This window comes from Sprattus sprattus (genome assembly GCF_963457725.1).
Source record: "Sprattus sprattus genome assembly, chromosome: 2".
Classification (NCBI taxonomy): Eukaryota; Metazoa; Chordata; class Actinopteri; order Clupeiformes; family Clupeidae; genus Sprattus; species Sprattus sprattus.
In genome coordinates, this window is record NC_137921.1 from 53,530,894 (window position 1) to 53,552,942 (window position 22,049).

The 22,049-nt window shown below is 41.5% G+C and overlaps 3 protein-coding genes across 3 annotated transcripts; 1 reads left to right on the top strand and 2 right to left on the bottom strand.

Annotated features, from left to right (window-relative positions):
- Positions 1 to 1,373: 1,373 nt before the first annotated feature.
- Positions 1,374 to 5,489, top strand: cpt2 (carnitine palmitoyltransferase 2). The gene is made up of 5 exons (XM_080833687.1): positions 1,374 to 1,906; positions 2,211 to 2,291; positions 2,385 to 2,491; positions 2,610 to 3,914; positions 4,118 to 5,489. Exons 1-5 carry the CDS (start codon positions 1,728 to 1,730, stop codon positions 4,444 to 4,446), a joined length of 2,001 nt encoding a protein of 666 aa, XP_080689813.1. The 5' UTR covers positions 1,374 to 1,727; the 3' UTR covers positions 4,447 to 5,489.
- A 127-nt stretch (positions 5,490 to 5,616) lies between these two features.
- Positions 5,617 to 8,445, bottom strand: magoh (mago homolog, exon junction complex subunit). Its single transcript, XM_080833688.1, has 5 exons — positions 8,289 to 8,445; positions 7,627 to 7,685; positions 7,405 to 7,515; positions 6,005 to 6,087; positions 5,617 to 5,873 (listed from the first exon to the last, which is right to left on the bottom strand). Exons 1-5 carry the CDS (start codon positions 8,377 to 8,379, stop codon positions 5,774 to 5,776), a joined length of 444 nt encoding a protein of 147 aa, XP_080689814.1. The 5' UTR covers positions 8,380 to 8,445; the 3' UTR covers positions 5,617 to 5,773.
- A 3,634-nt stretch (positions 8,446 to 12,079) lies between these two features.
- Positions 12,080 to 21,224, bottom strand: uck2a (uridine-cytidine kinase 2a). Its single transcript, XM_080832285.1, has 7 exons — positions 21,114 to 21,224; positions 16,439 to 16,598; positions 15,628 to 15,724; positions 15,356 to 15,498; positions 14,801 to 14,898; positions 14,127 to 14,175; positions 12,080 to 12,325 (listed from the first exon to the last, which is right to left on the bottom strand). Exons 1-7 carry the CDS (start codon positions 21,216 to 21,218, stop codon positions 12,189 to 12,191), a joined length of 789 nt encoding a protein of 262 aa, XP_080688411.1. The 5' UTR covers positions 21,219 to 21,224; the 3' UTR covers positions 12,080 to 12,188.
- Between the last annotated feature and the right edge of the window lie 825 nt (positions 21,225 to 22,049).

Consider the following 22,049-nt stretch of genomic DNA (forward strand, 5'->3'; position numbering starts at 1 on the left):
AGTCCTGTGCAAGAATTGAATCTGAAACCAATCGCGTGCAGCTACAGCAAAGTGGGAAGTTTGGGAATTGGGACTGGACATGGATGGATGAATGAATGAGTCCAGCTACAGGACTCCAACACAATTGACAGAGTAGAGACACAGGCAAAGCACAAATAACCCATTAACAAATGAAATAGATACACATATCCAGTATCACTTAGAAAGCAGATTTAAACGGAGTTATAAAAGAGAAGAGACGGTGGGGGAAAGAACATAACTTGTGATGGGTTTAAAAAGTTCGCTAGCCAAATTAGCACATACATGCAGAACAGAAATCAGAGAGGAATACAGACAAGGAAACGTCAAAGCTTTTCAGAGGCACTCTGATCTATCATGTTTTTACCTCTGCGATCCTCCGGCCACAGCTCTCCGTCTGCTGACAGATGACCCTTACAGAATGACTTGAGTAGACCATAAACTGCACAGCCACACAAACCCACGTGTGCAATTTCGTGTACACGAAACTTTCGCGCAGCAGTCCCAGCTTTGCGCCTGCGCAATTGCAACACAAGTCCTCAAAGCAAGATTTTTTTTGACATTTTTGCCCGCCGTAGTAGACGTAATGTATCGCAAACACTCTTGTTTTAGGTAATGTTACTGATTCTTAATGAATACATAAAAAGTGGTTGACCCGAACCTAGTGTATAATGTGCTTGCACTGCACCTGTACCTTTTTCATGTGGTTTGTTGCATCTGTCTAGATTTTCCAAGTCTGAAACTAAGACTAGAAATGCATGGTATGCACAGGAGGCATGTTATTAGAATAAGTTCTACCATAAACTGCCCCGGTGTGCCTTTTTCATGTGGTTTGTTGCATCTGTCTAGATTTTCCAAGTCTGAAAATGCATGGTATGCACAGGAGGCATGTTATTAGAATTAGGCGACATTATTATCATTGGCGCTAGAGGATTTTAGTTTTATTACCTGAAAGCACTTAACCAGAGGTAGTTTAATGGGCAACTAGGTATCATCTTAACCTCATGGTATATGTTCACGTGAAGGACAGGTAAACACAACTTTCCAACTAGCTATTCAGCAGATATATTTCTTCCACGAAAAGACAGTACTATGGGGTGGTTCACAAGTCCATTCACACATCCTCACTGTGTTATAGTCGTAAAAACTGGTTATATATGAGTGGACAACACAGCAGAAATTTTCAAATGTTCTTATCAGGTGGTGAACTTCACTGAAAACGTTGAGGCAACATGGCATGGAGGTGTTCAATAAGTCCACTAGGAGGCAATCATTCGCTCAAATCGAGAGACCGGATATGGACAATTCGCTGTCGCTTGCTTCACGTTCATACAGTCACTGTTGTTTGAGTTTTGATGGCTATTTCACACAGGCTAATCTAGCTGCCTGCTAAATGACTGAAGGGGGAGGTTACAGTGGATACACGGATCCAGCGATTCAAAGAATCAACAGGCGGCTGGTTATCCGGCCGGTTTAACTTGACAGGTGTATCAGTGTCGTTTGGAGGCTATGTTTGCCAGTTGAGATATTTTGTGTACTGATAGTGTGTGAACTTGCTAGGTCACTCCTTGCAATAAGGCTTGTAAAACGATCCTAAGCTAACGTCAGCTAACACTTGCTGTTGTAAAGTGAGTTACTCACTAACTGGAAAGTTAACATTAGCTAACATTAGCTCGGTATAGCTACCTCACGACCAAATCAGTTTTGATATGGCAAACTTACTGTCAGTGCAAACAAGGATATCACTTAGGAAACAGGGGAGTTTCATAAATCCAACTGCTTCAAAGGCCCTGAGGATTGCTTTACGTGAATACAGCAGTAACGATGGAACAGAGTACTTGCAAAAAAGTATTGTTCCTACAATGCACTATCAGAAGAGCTTGCCGAGGTTAGTAGCAACTCCGCTTCAACTACAGTTTGACATTTCACCGGTTAGAACTGATCTGTAGTAAAAAACATTATTTTCTTGATTTGGGTCCTTGTTTGTTGTGATGGTCTAAATTAAACATGAATGACTTGTTCACCTCTTTCCTTACAGTCATGTTAAGAATGTAGGTGAAAGGTTCATACATGTTTAATGTCCGGCCACTGGGGGCAGTTATGGCTTTTCATACGTTGCTGTCATGTATTGGTTTTACTGTTATATACTGCGTTTGTTTTATTGTTGTACTGAAGGAACTTATCTCTTGCAGGTTACCTGTCCCTAAGCTGGAGGACACCATACGTAAATACTTGGCAGCCCAGAGGCCCCTCCTAAACGACGAACAGTATAGGTAATGTAGACTGCGTTTCAATGTAACGTTATTGTGTTGTCCGTCAGTTCAGTTCAGTATGATGAGCAAAGACTCTCCTGTTCCACCTAATAGCACCACAGCAAAACTGACTGAGAGCTTTCAGAACGGTGTGGGAAAACAGCTGCATGAGGAGCTTGTAGCTCAAGACAAAAACAACAAGCAGACCAGTTACATCTCTGGTGAGATTTCAGTAATTTATATAGTGTGTACTTAATGTTATGAGATACTTAATTTCATATCAACTTTAAATCAGTATACCTGTCTACACACCACTAACCTGTCAGTATTATCCTACAGCACCATGGTTTGACATGTACCTCTCAGCCCGGGATTCTGTGGTCCTGAACTTTAACCCGTTCATGTCCTTCAACCCGGACCCAAAACCGGGGTACAATGACCAGCTCCTCCGGGCCACCAACATGGTGTGCTCTGCAGTGAGGTTCATGAAGACTCTGCGAGCTGGTGTGCTGGAACCAGAGGTTTTCCACCTCAACCCGGCCAAGAGCGACACGGACAGCTTCAAAAAGCTGATCCGCTGGGTGCCATCCTCCATCTCCTGGTTCGGGGCCTACATGGTCAACGCCTACCCGCTGGACATGTCCCAGTACTTCCGCCTCTTCAACTCCACGCGCATCCCTAAGGCGAAACGCGACGAGCTGTACACAAATGACAAAGGGCGGCACCTGCTAGTGATGAGGAACGGCAACATGTATGTGTTCGACACAGTGGACCGCGATGGCAACCTGGTGAAGCCTGCAGAGATCCAGGCCCATCTGAAGTACATCCTGTCGGACACAGCCCCAGCCTCGGCATTCCCCTTAGGCGTACTCACCAGCGAGAACAGAGATGTCTGGGCGGGGCTGCGGGAGAAGCTGCAGGCTGCCGGGAACGCAGAGGCCCTGGGCCTGGTGGACAGCGCCCTCTTCTGCCTCTGTCTGGATGAGGAGGTGATGCGCGACCACATCCACACTTCCCACAACATGCTGCACGGGGACGGCTGCAACCGCTGGTATGACAAGTCCTTTAGCATCATCCTTGCCAAGGACGGGGAGGCTGCCATCAACTTCGAGCACTCCTGGGGTGATGGGGTGGCCGTTCTGCGGTTCCAGAACGAGGTGTTCAAGGACAGCACAGAGAAGCCCATAGTGGGGCCTGGCTCCCAGCCCGCAGCAGTGGACTCCGCATCCGCCGTGCGAAGGCTGGAGTTCAAACTGGACGCCGCTCTGGAGAATGGCATCGCCAAGGCCAAGGAGAACTTCAATGAGGCTGTGTCCAAGCTCAAGATCGATGCCATGCAGTTCATGAAAGGAGGCAAGAACCAACTGAAGAAGAAGAAGATTAGTCCGGACGCCGTCGCGCAGCTCTCCTTCCAGATGGGTTTCCTGCGGCAGTACGGGCAGACCGTGGCCACGTACGAATCCTGCAGCACTGCTGCCTTCAAGCACGGGCGCACTGAAACCATCCGGCCGGCCACCATTCACACCAAACAGTGTGCAGAGGCATTCGTCCAGCAGCCTGGCAAACACAGCGTGGATCAGCTGCAGGGCATGCTGAGCGAATGCTCCAAATACCATGGGCAACTCACCAAAGAGGCAGCTATGGGTGAGCACAGGTCACATTTTCCTGGGTTGACTGTATACAGTAGCCTTTCATCATAACCTTTACTTTACCAGTTACAGTGTTATCAAATGCTCTGGTTCAGTCCTAGTTCAGTATACTTGATGTGTTACATTTTGTGCATCCTATGAAACATTATATTGCATTCTTTTATGCTTGGTTAACCAGTGTTGTCCATTCCTTCTCAGGCCAAGGATTTGATCGGCATCTGTTTGCTATGCGTTACTTATGTAACACCAAGGGCATAGCCTTGCCTGACCTCTACCAGGACCCTGCCTATGCTGCCATCAACCACAACATCCTGTCCACAAGCACCCTCACCAGTCCTGCTGTGAACCTTGGAGGGTTTGCCCCGGTTGTGCCAGATGGTTTTGGGGTGGGCTACGGTGTCCACGACGACTGGATTGGGTGCAATGTTTCCACCTACCCAGCCAGAAATGTGCACGAGTTCTTGCAGTGTGTCCACAAGTCCTTAGAGGACATCTTTACCGTCCTTGAAGGCAAACCTATTGGTTAAAGTCCTGAGATTGCAATCATAGATGAGTTGACCATCTGTTAAGTGGACTTCAAAGATTTATAGAAGAATGCAACTATTCTGACGGACTTGATTAATGGTTAATTCATGCTATCACGTTGCCTTCTTGATATGAATGTGCTTCCATTCACAACTGAGGTGCCTTCTCTTTCTGCGATGCATTCAACTTCCTCCATTTCTGAAGTCTGCATAGTAGTATTTCATTTGTTTGACCACACATTGTAAACCAGGATGTGATTTTTAGGCATTGATATAATAAAACATGGTTTCTATATTTAAGGGCCAAGTCCGAAACTGTACTAAATGTAGTTTAGTACCTCTCAGAAGTGGTCCCTCAGTGCTTTGTAAAGCAGTACTAACTGCATGAACTATTGCAATGTGAACTGAGGCCTGAAGAGCCAGCCAGTCTGATATACTGGCCACTGGTTTTGAAGGGCGAACTTACTAAACTAAGAAAGTTAAAAGGCCTGTTGTAAAGATATCTATGTTCTAAGGGGGGAAATATAGTGTGATTGTACTACTGGGATTTTAAGCTCTTAGCAGTTGAGAAATATGCTGCAGGACTCAGGAGGAGACCTCTGTGAAAAACGAAGTAAAAACTTTCTAACTTGGATGGATTTACCTAGCTCAAGTAATTTTCTGCAGCTTCACACACACCCGATGTTTACGGAGTGCTGTTGCTATTACAAAGCTATGAGGTACTTGTTAGAGTCAATGTTCAGGAAACTTTCTAGACTTGGCCAGTCAGCCTTAACCATATTTGTGCAGCTTTGAGTTCCATGCTTCAGTGTCCAATTGGTAAACAAACATTTATTTTGAAGTATCTGAAATGGAAGTATGTACATTTGCAAACTCATCAACTTAAATTCAAAAGGTTAGTTGGTTCACAATCTGTGCCTTGGTAAATAATCACATTTGCCTGGTATACTTGCATTAACTTTTACTGTAAGCTCCTCAGATTGAGAAGTTTATCAATTTTGTTTGTCACATCTTTTCATTTGCCATGAATGTCACACATCCTGCATGTTGACAAATAAACATCCTCTGTGTCTACTCTGCAATCATTGAAAGTGTCAAAATAAATGTATAATATATTCAATAAAACGTCACTGGCATAATGTTTGTCAACTTGCTGAGAAAGGCATTCAAAAATCATCTCCAATCATTTATTAAAAAGAGAAAAACATATCCACAAGAAGCAAATGTACAAATGTTCTGAGCAGACAAACCCCCTAAAACAGCATATTCAGTTAAAGTAAAAACAAGGTAATTAACGAAATGACAAGAAAAAAATGAAAATATGATGCATTTAAATGGGCTTGATTTTGAAGTGAAGGCCAATTAAACTGAAAACCAGACATTTCAGATCCTGAACCAAGTAGTAGAACACTCTGAGCCCCTCTGGATCCCTATGAACAAAATAGGGGAAAAATTAGTTCTCATTCAGTAAAACCATGACAATCAGTAAAAAAAGAAAGTCTCCTAATTACACCGGAGCCATGAATGCTGTATATTGTGTTACCATCATATTCCTACTTACTTGGACTGGTTGACATCAATCAAAGACCCAATCTTGGAGGTCGTAAACGAGATGTGCTCATCCCCAATGACGATCTCAAGCTCCTTTGGAAGGAAAAGAAGCCACAATAAATATGATTCTGACACTGCACTGCAGAAAAATAACAGTTCTTCAATGTACTTCTTAATACGGAATCCTCATCAAGACACGAACAGTCGTCTATTAAAGTCCCATCCAGAGTATTGTGGCAGTTTATTGAATCCAACTGAATCGACGTGCAATTCATGGGCATAGAGGATGAATAGAGGAGCTCTAGTTTGTTTTTTGTCACTTTTTCCCCAATAAGTATAACAAAAAAGCACTGAAGCACTGTGACTTTTTGAATGGACTGAGCCCGACAGGCTGTAGGAAAACACGGCTTTGCACTTGGCCCGTTTTTGGTTGCATGTGTTAATGCTGGTGCCCTTGAAGACCTAATTCTTCAGGAGCACCTCCCTTCCCAACTTGCACTTCTACCAGTACTTAACCTACAGCCGATACATTCCTGCACTATTTTCTATTTCTTATGTAAAATAGTATTTATTGTTACACTAGGTCTCTACTGCTCGTACCTTTGTTCTCTCCCTTGAACGTCGCTTTGGACAAAAGAGTCTGCTAATTTACGAAATGTAAAAGTTTGATGCAAATGAAGGAGATAGATGTAATACAGTGTGGCCTGACACTAATGTAACAGCCATGGATCAGCATCATTGCTGTTTAGCACATAGACAAGGTATGACTGTCTATGGTTTTTCAGCAATAATAAAATATTATGTGGAGGACAGACATGATACAGTACCAGACTCAACTATTCTAAACTATCAACCTGTTTGTCTAGGTTGATAGTCAGCCTAAAACTGGAAATCTCCAAGTAGGTTGTCACTCTCACCTTCTATGTGGAGAAATAAGGGACACCCGCCAAGGCTCCACCCCACCCACACATAGCCCTTCACCAACAACGACTTAATACACACTTGCGTTGGGGTAGCCTAGAAGCCACAAAGCAAGCAGCACTTTCTCTATGCTGCATCGCTAAAACTTTGAGATGATCATAAGCTACTTATCCTTCATACAGCTCCTGGTTCAAAATTACCTGAGTTAAATCTTGTGTGTATGTATGTGAGAGATTTCTGTCACAAAAAAAGCCAAAAGTGGGCCGGACTGAAGCAATGGGTTCTCCATGCTGTGGGCTGTCTTTAGGTTTACCGTTTCAAACTGGTGGTGCATTTAGCTGCCAGAATTTAAACAATTTTCACAGGGAACGATGCCCTCAAAGCCCCATTCAGGTCTGGAATGTTTTCAACTCCTATCAAAGCAGTGAGTGCAATTAACAACAGAACAATGTAATGACTATGATAACTACAGAAAGGTAAACCCTATACCTGTCTGCCGACTCTGTCCGGAGGAGGCCATAGCGCATCGTCTTCTTTGGTGATCTCGCTGTCATCTATAATTCTTTTGAGTTCCTCCATGACGCTCTTGTGGACGTATGCCTTTAGGTAAATAAGGGATCAAAAATATCGGTAAATGCTAGACACATTGTTTTGATCGGAGTATTAAACTCTCTGCCCAATCAACAAGAATTTGCATTTCATGCACCATACCTCTTTCCTGATCATCACGTCATTTTTGTAGTTACTGTTGTTGGCGTACCTCAGCTTCCCTGCGCAGCAGAAGATAAAATACTTAATACATAAAAAGTAAAGGGCAACAGTTACAATACATTTCCTGCAAGTGGTGTTTGTGGCGGGAGCTTGGGTCGAAAACAAAATACATCCTTACAACAAAAAAATAACAACATAAAAACAAAACTACCAGCTGCGACTTAAAGATACAATTAGTATGATACTCACATAACGTAATGAAACGGCAAATATTGTATTGTTCACACATTTCTACATAACCTGGAGCAAAGCACTTCCTGAAACAGCAATTTTATTATTCAAGAGTGGAACCCAAGTTTGTCTTGCGTTCGGTAACTTGCGCTAGATTCACACTGGCGGCTACATCAAGCCAGTCTTACGGGAAGCGATTTAAAATGAGCTGATACTTAGTCAACGGATTCACTACTAGCTAGGACTACTAACTTCGTTCTTAACAGAGTTTAGGTTTGATTGAAATCAATGAAAACACATTGATATCAATCCACGCGTTCTTTACCGAACTAACTAACTAGCTAGCTAGCTAGTCAGTTTACCTCAAAGGCCCAAAGCATGCGAGCCAGCTAATATGCTAATGCCGTTGATACTTTGCGCTTTTCACTCACCATCCGGTCGAAATTCAAATTCCAAAAATTCATGCCCGAATTTTCCTTTATGCCCGACATAATATCGCAAGTAAAAGTCACTTGTGGACATTCTGAATAACCCACAGCTTCGTACTTTCACAGTTTCGGTGTACTTGCTGGTTAGCTTAGTGGTCAGGCGCTATGCTCAATGAATTGTGCGCTCCGTTCCTGTTGTGCTTCACGCATGCGTATTTTGGCGCTTGATTTTGACGTCATACGAGGAATACACAACACTGCTCTCTATGGATGTGGAGTGTAATTACATTATGCATGTAGAACACAGCACTTTGCCAACCTATGAAGGCAAAAGTAAGATGATGTGAGTGTCTATGGCAATATACAGTCCTGATGATAAAACATCTTTAAAAATACCTTTTGCTTTTGAGTATTTTATTGTGTATGAAGACCATGCGTGGATGGCTCTTTCAGACCTAGAATGCTTATTATTGTATAGTTCAGCTTTTGAATCCTTTCATATGAATGGCAAGTAAATGCACAAATGCATAGTATAAATGTTTTATTAGATTCATTGCATTTTCAGTAGCTTTTTTTGTGGATTTGATTACACATGTTGCATTCATGTACACATTTACAAAATGATACAATGAAGGGTGTGTACTATCCTGAAAAAAAGATTTTTGAGGTGGCACTGCTTTAGAAGTGCTAGTGACAGAAACTTGAGAGTGAGGTCAAGCACAGGCTATCTTTGAATGCCCTACATGTTGTAGAGGATCTGTCCCACTGTCTACAGGTGCTACCTTACAAGGGATAGATGTAGAATTGTAAGTTGTCTTAGCAGGATCGATCCTCTTCTTATAAAATCGTCCAAACAAACTCCATATTAAAGATCCCATTGAATTGGAATACAGAGTTACGCTTGTAACAGAGCTTTTTATATGATTAGCCACTGCACCACCTCCAAACAGTTATTTCTTGAGTGTTCAATACAGTACTTGAGGCCGAGAACATTTACCGATTTTGATTAAGTTTTATGTCGGAACAATACAAACCAGGTTAAAGATGAGCTTTGCCCTCAAACAAAAGAAAATGTACACACATAATCACAGCCATTAATTGGATACATACTCACAATCATTATGTACATACAGAGTGTCAGCAAGCCTATAGAACATACAATAATGTAATTGTTGATGGGCTTGACTGGTAATTAAAGATTAATTTAAAATGCAGTAGTCATCAGCCAATGTATAAACACGTTTAATAGCAAACCAGTGAGGAGATAATGTCCACAAGAATAGCAAAGCAGCCTTGGCTATGTGTACAGTTTGTGATTTGGCTGAGCTTCTTGTACTGAAAGTAGTGAGGGCCTACGTCAATAAGGCAGACTGTATCTGGCGCCCAAGCTGGTGCTTGAATCATTGCTGCACAGCCCCAGTTAATGGACATGGTTAGTGCCGTTTATGAAAAAAAAACAGAACTAGCTTGAAGGAAATGCTGCTATCAGTTTTGCTATCTGCTGTCATTGAACTTCATGTACTCTGAGTCAAACAAGTGTTTTCGTTTATTTGTGCCGACGTGACCCTCTGGAACAAAAACAATGACATCTGCAGGGTTTGTGTTTATAGTAGCAGTTTGAAATCAAGCTCAAAAAGACCTATTGCATATCTGTTTTGATGACAGAATATGATCAAATTACTTGCAAGAACAAAGTTCACATACCAGAGGTCTGCCATTAAAAGCGTCCCACTTGATCTTTCTCGAACAGTGGTGCGACCCATTTCAAACCCAAAAGAAAGGCATACAGTACTTGAGATTAGGTCATACAAACACATTTCTCTATTATGTCCACAGTTGTTTCATGTCGGTGCAGCTCGAAGAACACGGGTTGGCACCACAATGTCAGCATATATCACTTTCCAAACTCATTATTTACCATTGTTTTTAGCTTTAGGGAAACCTGGCCCTGATTTCAGGTGCCCATCTCATGTGAACACTATATTCATGAGCTTTACACATCAATATAATCAACTCTTTTCTGAGGAAAGTGCAGAGAAGTCAGATTAAATGAGTACACTAATTAACTACCCTGTTTCATAGCAATCATTTTGAACATTGCAACAGTGTTCGAGGCCTTTCTATTGAAAGTCACAGAGAGGCATGGACGTTTCAATAAAAAGTTCCTTTAGCACACACAACCAAGGAACGTGGAGAGAAGAAAGCAAGAATACAGCTGTGGTCCTGAGAGAGGTAAGGGAAACAAATGAGAGAGTTGGCTTCCCTGTGTCCTGCTAGCTAGACATAACAGACAATACTGAAAGACTACATTTGTGACTTCTATCTTCTGTTGCCTTGCTGGGAAAGTTTATTCAACATATTAGTTTTTGTCATTGTATACGGTTCGTGTTTGGTTAAGCAAAGAGCCACAGCTGTAGAAATCATGGTGGACATCCTGTAAACCAACGAGACTGCACAACAACGTTGCCAATTTAACTCTCGGGATGACATTATCTAAAACATTCAGGGCCTCAGAAGAACTGCCTTGACGGAGGCAAAAAGAACACGAAAATTCTTTGGCGCTCGAAAAAAGTAAACATTGTAACCAGGCAGGAACTCTTTTAAAAAAAAAAAAAATAGGTAACAGTGTGGGGTTAATCTGGAACTGAAATAACACTAGTGATGCAAGTAATACCCAGCCTTTTCTCAACAAGCCTCAGAGCAAACACAGCCAAAACCACTGGGCCTAAGTTTCATTTTTTTTTGTACACTACATGGTCTCGAATCCATCAGTCGGTCTTGCCCGAGTTCTCAAACATACTAGGCACTACACCTGAGAGCCTCAAACCTGGCTGTGGCCTGAGTTTATTTTTGGCGACCAAGTCAGACTTCTCCCTGGCGTAAAACTGGGAGATGCCAACACCAAGCGTGCACCTAACAGCTGCAGAAGCCAGGCCAGCTATGGGAGTGCTGCACTGGCAGGATGGAATACGTGGGATTGGAGTCGGAGCGGAATGGAATAAGGAATTGTGGCTACATTTCCAGTCATTCCCTTACCTGATGCTTGTGTTACATGAGTGAACGTGTGTGTGTGTGTGTGTTTGTGGAGGGGAGGGGGGGGGGGGGTTGCGTCAGACATGGTAAAAACCAGAATGGAATACGGAACACAGAAAAAAACACACTGAACAGCTTAAACATCCAGCCCTACTCAGGCAAAGTCAGTTGAGTAAAAGTCACTGCATCTCAGATAGGTCGCTGAACCCCAACAGCAAGCGCACATATTAATTCTTTTTTTTTTCCGGCTTTTCTCTTCTTCCAAACACATCCGAGTTTTGTACTGTACGCAAAATAAATTGTTTTTAAAACTTAACACTGATCCTCTCCATCCACCCCTATCCACGTCACATTGCATGGCGGGGTATGATGCAAGGAAAAACTCTGATCTGACCTTTATCACAAGTGACTTCATGAAAGGAAAATGTCTGCAACTAAAAGCAGCCCTCTAGTAGCACAGCGCTCAAGTATAAAATCCCATACGGGAGGCCCAGCGCAGGCAGCCATCCTCCTTGTTTAATTCACATCTGCGAGCACAAAGAAGGACGGGAAATAATAATAATAAAAAAAGACATAAATAAATACAATAGGAACAAAAAATCGTCATATCTGACCCACTAAAAGTTCCAAACTAGGAATTCCATATCATCATCCCATACAAAAAAGAAAAAAAAGTCAAAGAAGGCAGTTTTGCAGCTTTCGCAATTTTCTTTTAGATGGTGTGAGTATTTTTTTTAAATAGTGTTGGCTAACTCGTAATATGTACATGTAATCCATCCATCCATCCATCTTTTCATCCTCCTCCTCCCCTTCTCGTCCACCGCGCTCTCTCTCCCTAGTCCTGTGATTAAGTGGAGAGAGGCAGTGTGGTCAGTGTGGTCTGCTGCTGGACTCTGAGGGCTGGCGTTTGCGGGGTGTGATGTAGCCGTTCACACAGCCGTTCTGCCTCTTGGTCAGGCCGCCGTTCACAATGTCCTGGATGTGCTGCACGATTAGGTTTATGGCAACTAGTGGAGAAGGAGGAGACACAGACACAGCACAAAAAGGTTAAGTGTTGACCCAAAAATATACAGCCCATTATTAAAACCCACAATAGGAATAATGAAGAAATTTTAAATCAGACAGACAGGTAGCATTAATTTAGTTTGCCTAACAACAGAAATAGCTTAGGTTGTATTTGTAAAGAAAAACTATCGATTGAATACATCGCAAAAGAATCAAGGACACGGTTTCCAACTATTTTATGACATTGTTTTTGTTTACGACAAGATATGTTACATGGACTTGCGCAGCTGTTGCTAAGTTGCTTAATTAACGGTCGGGGAGATAACATTTCTGTGTAAATGATGGGAGCACAAAGTTTAATGAAAAAAGAAAGTGCCGTTCAGGATTGTCTGTTTTCCATGGTCAATACGACTTTAACAAACTAATTAGTTATCTATTTAACTAAAATAATTTACCAAACTAATGTTAGATAGCCAAGTAACTGAGGTTCCATAGAAAAATCACACGTTATGCTCTGAGCCAGTTTGTCATCAGCAACTACAGTGACTATTCCTGTGGTCACAGGAGCAATACAGGAAGGAGAGAAATGAGCGTTCCTAGCTTGTGGTTACGAGGCTACAGAACTAAAGTAGGCTCAACACATTTGTCCAAGCAACATGAGTCAAGCTTTCTGTACTCCCATTGGTAGTCGCTGTGTCACGTCACGCGTCAGTATTTACATAGAATGACCCTCTAGCATATTTTCTTTCTGGTGTCACACGTGCGACTAAGGCTCCCAAACCACTCAACACTGCCAGGTTTGCAGCTGAAAGAATGACACTATTATCAAATTGGGTGCCGTAACAATATATCTAAGCAACCTAACCTTCAACTGAATACATAAATGTGATTCTAGCCAATGATTGGGAAAACCTGGGCTGAGTTGATAACCATCATCGTGACATCACTCATGCATGAGTGCGGTTTTTAAGAGTTTGCCAAGCCAGCTAACGAAAACATGAAATAGGCATCTGGGCTATACACTGGTGCTTAAGTTTGAGAAAACGCCTCAGGCTGGCCCCAGTCTTAAGTGAACAAAGAGATATAGAAATACATAGAAAAATTAAATAGCTTGACTGCAAAATCTCTTCTCTTGGAGTTTCCCCATTTGTACAATAACCACTCATACCCGAACATTTTCACAAAAGAACCTTTAGACGTGCTGACATGACTGGCAAGGTCAACTTTCCAGTTATGGACCAACCACACCCAGGACATTGGCCCTACTCCCGACACAAAACAAATGCAAATATTGACCAATTTAATGTGAGGATTGTCCAGGCACATGTCCAAAGTAACCACACAAGCTAGGTAATGCTTGTCTAGGGCCCTGTTTGGATAGGCATTTTTGCTTAGGAAGGTTACTAACTGAGCGAAATGACCCAGAAGCATCTAAGTGGCAGCCATACTAAAACCTGGTCAAATTCTCTAACTGCTTGGGAAAGTGTTTCAGTGCCTACTTTCGTATCTCCTTTAGCATAGGGTACACTGGACCATTTCCGAAAGGAAAGCAGATAGTATCGCCCCACAATTCCTTGCGGCAGCAACAACAACCCAATCAACCACCTTTCAACATCCACCTTTGCATAATGACAAACCTAGTCTTAGTGCAATCACATTCTCATAGCACTGCATGTCTTTTCCTAAGTTCTAAGAAAAGTAGTTAAAAACGTAGTTAAAAAAAAGACAATCCGACCGCAGCCCGGGTCTACCCTGGCGGCCCCTTATATTCTATGCATATCCTCCCATAAAAAAGCAACTTACCACTATTATCAGCACCTCGAGGAATAATTACGTCAGCGTATTTCTTGGTCTGAGGGGGAAACAAAATGTTTAGTTTTTTGTCCTGAAACACCTATGCATTTTCATTTCAGAAGCTTCTTCAGAAAAGACTACTAGTACAATTCAATTCATCCTCATGCAAACGTAGAACTACTGTGGGCTTTTACATGGAACATTTGTGGTTTAGTGATCCAACCAATCTTATTTTCTCATGCGGCATCTAAAATTAGACTGTGCTAATTGAAGGATGAAACTCGGAGCATCAGTAACCATGGAGAAGTGGTTTTAAACACTGAACAGCTTTACGAGTGAATAGCTCTTGAAGTGCTGTGAATAGCTCACAGATCTTTACGAATGCATACAAGCTATAATTCAATCCACCTAGATCTATATCAACATACATGATGCATATCCTTTCAAACAAGGTTTCAAACCATTTCAGAAAGCCTTTCACAACAACTGAAGTTTTGAAAATATATGAATTCAGTTAAATAACCAAATGTCATTGGAAGTTATTCAGACATTTACAGTCAATTAATTGTATTAGTCAATGTCTTACTGAGTTCAACCCTCAATGGCTGAGGGCAAATATATTTACACCAGTTGAACTAAAACTACTGTACAACGTGGAAAAAAAACAAAGAGTTGTAACTTACAGGCAGGCAGAACTCCTCAAAGGCTGGTTTGACGAAGGTGATGTACTGCGATAGTACCTGTTCCAAATCCCTGCCTCGTTCGTTAATATCGCGCAACACTGAAAACCACACAAGCAGGATAAGATGTAAGCAGATGACCGTGAAAATGTGATACGTTCAACAAGTGTAAAAACAGTCAACTTTGTTTGTTATCTTAAACACATATTGTACTATGATAATACAAAAAAAATTAAAAAAATTAAACTTGTGTCCATTCCACAACTAAAGCCAACTAATGTGTCCTTGTCAAAATCTAAATATCTCCAGGGTTACTGATTTTTCTAGAAAGATAATGTATTTCAGTCATCCAGTCATCAGTGGCAACTGCCTTGGCTACCAATGCTTAGGAATGAAACAGACTCAAAATGAGAAAAAACGAGATGTTTACATTTACATTTAGTCATTTAGCAGACGCCATTATCCAAAGTGACGTACAAGGAAATTGCATTTATACAACAGGAGCATTTAACATGTTTAACATCACGGTCAGTCGTTGATGTTTAAAGGGCTTCTCACCCCGGCGTGATAGTCGAGTGTCTGCATCTGTGTCGACAAAAAGCTTCATCTGAAACAGGTCCCTTATCTCCAGGGAGTAGAACATTAGGATGCCCTCAAACAACACAACATCTGCTGGGTAAACTGTAACGGTCTCCTCCTTCCTGTAAAGCAAAACCACATGCTGTCCCTCACAGGTAGACACTGGCTACATATATTTCACCAAGACAACAGAAACATGATTACAGCATGCTTGCAATGCATGCAAATGCCATACAACAACCATGATTCACCTGGAATGAGTGACAAAGTCATATACTGGAATCTGGACGGTTTTGCCTTCAATGATGTCCCACAAGGTCTTCACGACGAGCTCATTGTCGAATGCATCTAAGTGGAAATTATGACAGAGGTGATGGAAGAGAGTGTGAGTGTGTGTGTGTGTGTAGACCTAACACCCAAACCCCTTCAGCTGCCAATCCACACAGACTGCACACTTGCCACAGACTTGCCCAGCTGGACAAGGTGTTCTAGGTAGCAGTAAAACTGTATACAGTGATGAAGAGCAAGAAAGCATCCTTGGCTGGAATAAAGCCAGGAGTCAAACGAGGATCCTAGTGTATGAGGTCATAATGCTACTGCTATAACGCCTTAGCACTATGACATCCGTGATAAAGTCACTGCGCGTCGGGGTGCTGTTTGCCCCATCGGGATTCATTTTTGGACAATGATCTCCGGACAATAAATTATCTCTTACATATAAGCAGAACTAACCGCAACCTACCACCTGAAGAATTCCCTCTACGAGCAACAGCTAATAGCTGTCAAAGTAACACCACCAAGACAATATATCTTAGGGCTGAGGACACTTCAAGACTTACATTTTCATAAAATGTATTGTTACTGGATGTGAACAAAAGACAACAGTATCTTTCAGCTACTGCATTCATTTTCCAAATGGTCTTGCCACAGACTTTTTCCCACACCGCCCACACATCTTCCCACAATAATCACGCTTCGCCTGAGACACAAACAGATAAGCAGACCAACAGACATCACAGGGCCAGATAAGGGTAGGGGATTTGGGGATGAACCCCGGCCAACCTGGATGGTCAAAGTTGAACTGGCCCTTGAGAGCCTTGGCCTTCTGCTCGGGTGTGAGGACCTTATAGAAGCTGTCCTGGCTGAGGATGGCGACTTGTCTTTGGTGGTGGTCGATCTTATTCTGCCCCAGCAGCTCCAGGATCTTCCCGCACACTGAAGACTGGAAGGGATCAATGACACACATACAATAGCATATTCAAAATCCAAATTCAAGAATGATGCCTGCAAAACCAAATCGGTTATTCTGTAATATATTCTTTGATTATTCTGAAACACACACCTACAAGACATTTAAATACCAGGCTACAGCTGCAGTACATTTAGTCTTTTCAGTGTAATTTTCACTCAGGCAAATACGCTGAAAGAGTTTGAAAAACTGACAAACCAAAGCTGACTTTAAGGCACTGCTGTCCTTTGAGTCGCCTCCGCACTCCTACGGTTCCTGACGATCACAGAAAGTCTGTCTTACCCCTCGCCCACTCTCAGGCACAAGCTCCCTGCCTTCTCTCCAAACCTGCTGTCCTGCTGAAGCAGCGTCTGCTAAGCAAGCTGCACAGCGCTAAAGAGTTCTTTAAAGGCGCTGACTGAGGCTCAGTAAGGTATAACATGCATCTAGGCCCATCCACACTGGCATCAAAAGTTATAACAACAAATAAAAAAAAAAACATGGTTTTAAATATCTGTAGCTCATAAGAATGGCAACGTCCACACCGCAAACTATAACGAAAACAACATGAACAGCGATATGGTTTGGCATCATTATCACAGTGTTTATGTGAATGATAGAAACACTGACAGCCAATCAAAATCCATTACATTTTAAAGGCATCACGTCAAAACATGAATGACAATTCTAAGAGGCTCTCCTTGTCGTTGGTCAGTGTGGACGCTAATATCATTATAGTAACGTAAAACTCGTCGTTATAGTTAGCTATGGCAGTGTGGACAGAACTCAACATGTTAAATCATGCAGATCAATGCTGGAAAAACCACCCCGACAGGCAATAGAAAGGCAAAATTCACAAGATATTTTAACCTTCTGGAAAAAAAAAAAAAACCCACACCCACACCCACACACACGCACAGGATGCTTAACCTACACGCTGTTATTATACACTAGCCATCATCGTCTGCATCATGCCATCGAACACCCTTCTCCCCAGCCAAAACTGACTTATCAGCTTTAAAGTGTCTGGATTTAGTCAAACACTAGGTTTATACTTTACTGCAGTGTCCAGTGATCACTCATCGAGTCAAACAAAGACTGTGACTCAATGGATGACACACACCTCTCAGCATATGCAAAATGGTTGTCACACAACTACTGACATCATATGGAATGTATTCCTTTCCGCTTTTTTTCAGTATTGATCAGATTTTTGTTGTAGCAGAGAGCAAACTCAAAACTGATAACAATTTAGAAAGGTTCACAAAAAACACACCAAGTATCATCATTTTGTCATCTAACTGGTGACGGTAAAAAAGGAAAAAAAAACATTGTACTAATATGCAATAACCCGACGACAATAGGGTCCAGTCTCACTTGACACTGACAGTACTTCAAATATGGTGTCTTATAGAAAGTCTATACGAACTGTGTTGGCGTTTGACGCCTGCAGCACCAGGACACATGACTTGATGCACACAGTCAATAGCAGAGCACTATTCTTAGAAGCCCATCACCTACACGTCACCACAGAGATTGCACTGGTATTCTTACTGTTTACTGCTTCCCTGATACTGTGGCAGGGAACTCACATCACCTGAAATTCACACTAAAGTTAAATAAACATGGGAATTTCCACAAGAGATTAGAGATTGTGCTTGTGACAAGGTAGTGGAATAACTTAATATGAGCAAAACATCTGTTGAAGGAAAAAGTTGAACACCAGGAGTCTGGCCTGTTCACCACATTTTACAGAGTGACAACAGGCATCCTCCAGTCTTTGCACTTCATCTGCATGTTCCTTAAATCCATTTCTCACAGTGTTCCCTTTAAAGCCTTCTCCATGCCAGCTGCGTCTCTAGCGACTAGTGACTCCCTCAATACTTTTAACAATTAATCTAGTTCAAGCTTGTCAATGGACTTCCCCAAGAAAACCCAAATCAGATGACAATTTCCCTGTTTCAACCACACTGTGGTAATGACACTCACTGAGAATCAAATAAAATAATCTTTTTTAAAAAGCAGTTTCACTCAATTGTTGAGTCAATTACCACGAAAACATATAGGGGAAAAGAGAAATGACTGCTGCGTTTCTAGTCTTTTCTGATAGATCAAATGCTTTGGCACAGGGTATAAGCCAGTAAGGCCTTGTTCACCACTGCGGATAGAGGGCCCTAAACGAACCTTGCATGGACAGACAAAAAAAAATGTCAGTCCCTTGCCAGTGCTGACTAAACATTCTTCTGCCTCAGTCCAAAGTTCTTTTGTGTTCCCCCCAAAAAAGGCGAAACTGCCATTCAGAGATTCTACATTAGTGCTGCTTCAGCTAAAGCTCTGGGCATCAATTTTATTTTAGTAACATTAATAAGGTTCTTCAATGTTCTGTAACGGGTTACATGTCCTCTTAAAAGGAGCCTTGGAAAACAAGGCTAGTGCACCTTCTGGCAGGAAACACTGGTGTATGCTTCACAAACGGTGTTGTTTAACAAGATGGTCAGAGACAACACAATGAAAACTATCCAAAACAAAAAGATGAAGGACTATTAAGGCGTCACTTTAAAAATATTTACCAGCATGATAAAATTTGTGTACCTTCTCTCTACAAGGCCAAAACATGCACTACCTTGAAAAAAGCAGTCAAAGCATACAGTCTGGGGGGGGGCATAAAAAAAATGAAGACTAAACTTCCTTCTAAGAAGAAAAACAAAGGGCGATAGCTGGTAAGCACCTGTTTTTAGGCAGGTCATGTGATACCACCTACCCACAAGATTAACAATGGCACATGAGCTGTTGAAAAGCGAACAAATGAAATACTCTGTACCTCACAGGAATCCTTTGCTTAGACTGACTATGAACTAATCTGTTGATAAGCATAGAGTGCTGCAATACTCCACCGATTATCAGGAAACATGTAAATCACCCCAGCCAAAGCATCTTAAATTCAAACATCCAAAGTCCTGATGATCCTTGACATCCACCTGCACCTAACATACTTATTAAGGAACTCCTTTGAGTCATTTAGGGGCTAGACAGGATATTATGATTGTCAAATTTTGACATGGACACAGGTATAACCATGAAATTATGTGTTTATGTTTTGGTAAGCTAACTGCCATTGATAGTGTTGATAAAGAGTGGAATAGTGAGTGGACTGATTGAAATTTGACAAAAACAAGTTAAAGACAAAATCAAGTCAGCAACTACATTAATTTCTACAGGAAGCCGTTCCAAACAGACACATTGATGCTCTATCTCTGGTTCATTCTGCTATCTGGCTACGCCACTCAGACCACGTAAAGCCTTACGTCATTAGGTACGAAATGACACATCCACCGACGGCTGTGCCGCTGACCCCATTCTCTTGGAGTTATGGCGGCTTAACGTCACCCTCTGAGTTGACATAACATTTTGCAGCTTGTGTTCCGGTAAATTGAAAATTAAAGCAAAATGTCATAACGCCGTCTATGATAAAGATATTGTAACGGACTAAATTAACATAGCGAGGTAACGAATTTCTTTGTCTGTGTGCATGGTTTCGGCAATATCCCCTAACACAAGAGCAGTGCACTTGGATAACTTGCAGTGCGATTTCCGTTAGCTTCTCCGTTAACGTTGCCACTTCAAAACTAAGAAGGTTTCCCATAACCGGCATTAATGCCATTTATAATAACATCAGATTATTTAAATACATAGTGAACTTTATACATATAGCTTGGTTTTCATTAATTTTTCAGGTGCGATTCGACGATAAAGACAAGCCATGGACGTATAGGAATCTGATTGACAAACAATATAGCTAGCTAGCTGCGCAGATTAGCACTTCTAACAAAAGATGTTCACTGACATTGTTTGATACAAGCAATAACAACGCATTTAATCAATGGTGACAATGAAATTGTACTTAAAATGTCGGTCTTTTTCCATCATTATCAAATCGTTTACCTTACTTAGATAAGAAAAATAGGTTGAAACAATTATTAATTGTTGGTTAAATGTGGTTGCGTGAAATTGTAGGCGGATAACGTAACGTTAGCTAGCCGCATGTTGATATCCTAACTAGGATAACGGTACCACTCTTGAAACATTGGGGATGTTCATTGCAATAATGGTTAATATAGTATGAAAGCAGTTGCAGTCTTATGTGGTTTGGTTTTAAAAAGGGATACAGGTCAGATGACATTGATATTTTCATTAACAATAAGATAGCCTATTTTACTTAGTGGTAAGGGATAGCCATCTAAAACCTCTGAATGAGTCGCCTAAATACATGAACAGACATGGCAAACAGCATGTCAATAAAATGTAACATAATTACACTTTTTATAATGTGTCGAGTGTTTCACGTTGATTTGGTAGCCTATGATATGAGCCACGCGGTCTGAACATTCTCATCTTTCAGCTATCACCGCGTTCAAATAGCCGTAACACAAGGCTGCTGACAATCTTTTGAATTTTAGATGATTCAAAAAAAAGATATAATACAAAGAGGTTAAAAATCTGAATGCCAACCTTGCCGCTGGCAGTACCCCCAGCCACCCCGATGAGGAAAGGCTGCCGGGTAACATGCTCTTTGTCGGCTTGATTATCCAGCCGGGTTTCGCTGTCGCCTGCCATGCTTGCCGTTAACACATACAGTCGCTCAGGTTTTGGTTTGGTTCAGCTGGTGCGCTCCTCCTACATTCTACCCCCACCCTGTCTCAATTATGCGCATTGAAATTGAAATACAGCCCAATCCTCAGTTGCTCGGGTTTTATAAGAGACCTGTACCATGATAAGAAAACAAAATAAAACCTTTTTTTGCCCACAGGGTACTAATATGTCTTTGTGTTAACTAAGATTATACGTTTGCACGTCTGTTAATTGTAATCATAAATTGGATAACGAGTAGCCTAATAATGGTATAAAGTTTCTTTGTCAGCTGATGTGCACTCTGTGATCGCTAACAATAGGCTAGTTTGGTCACTGTTAAGCTAGGCTACACTACACTGCTTATTTATCAGACTATTCTGAAGCAATTGTGAATGATGACTGGATATTTTGTTCTATGTGGGGACTGGTTCATTGTAGTATGCCTGGCTATAGTCATATACCACAAAGGTTAACAAATCAGTATCCTACTGCCAGTGTCCTACACAGTAATACCACAAGCACATTTGACAAAGTATAGGCTTAACCCACATGACACTGTAATTCTTCTCAAATTTAACTGTTCACTGAATTATAAGTATTTTTATACTATCTAAGTTTCATATCATTTCGCATACGTAATTTTATACTTTAAGAGCTTACCTCATTGTCCTTCCTACATATCTGCGTCCTAAATAATTTAGTTAGTTAACATGTTGCAATACACAGACACTTTATTTAAGTGCCCACTATGTCATTTTGTTGCAAATAAACAAATCTTTATTTAATTTCACATTGGATTAAAGTTGTGGGAGTTCT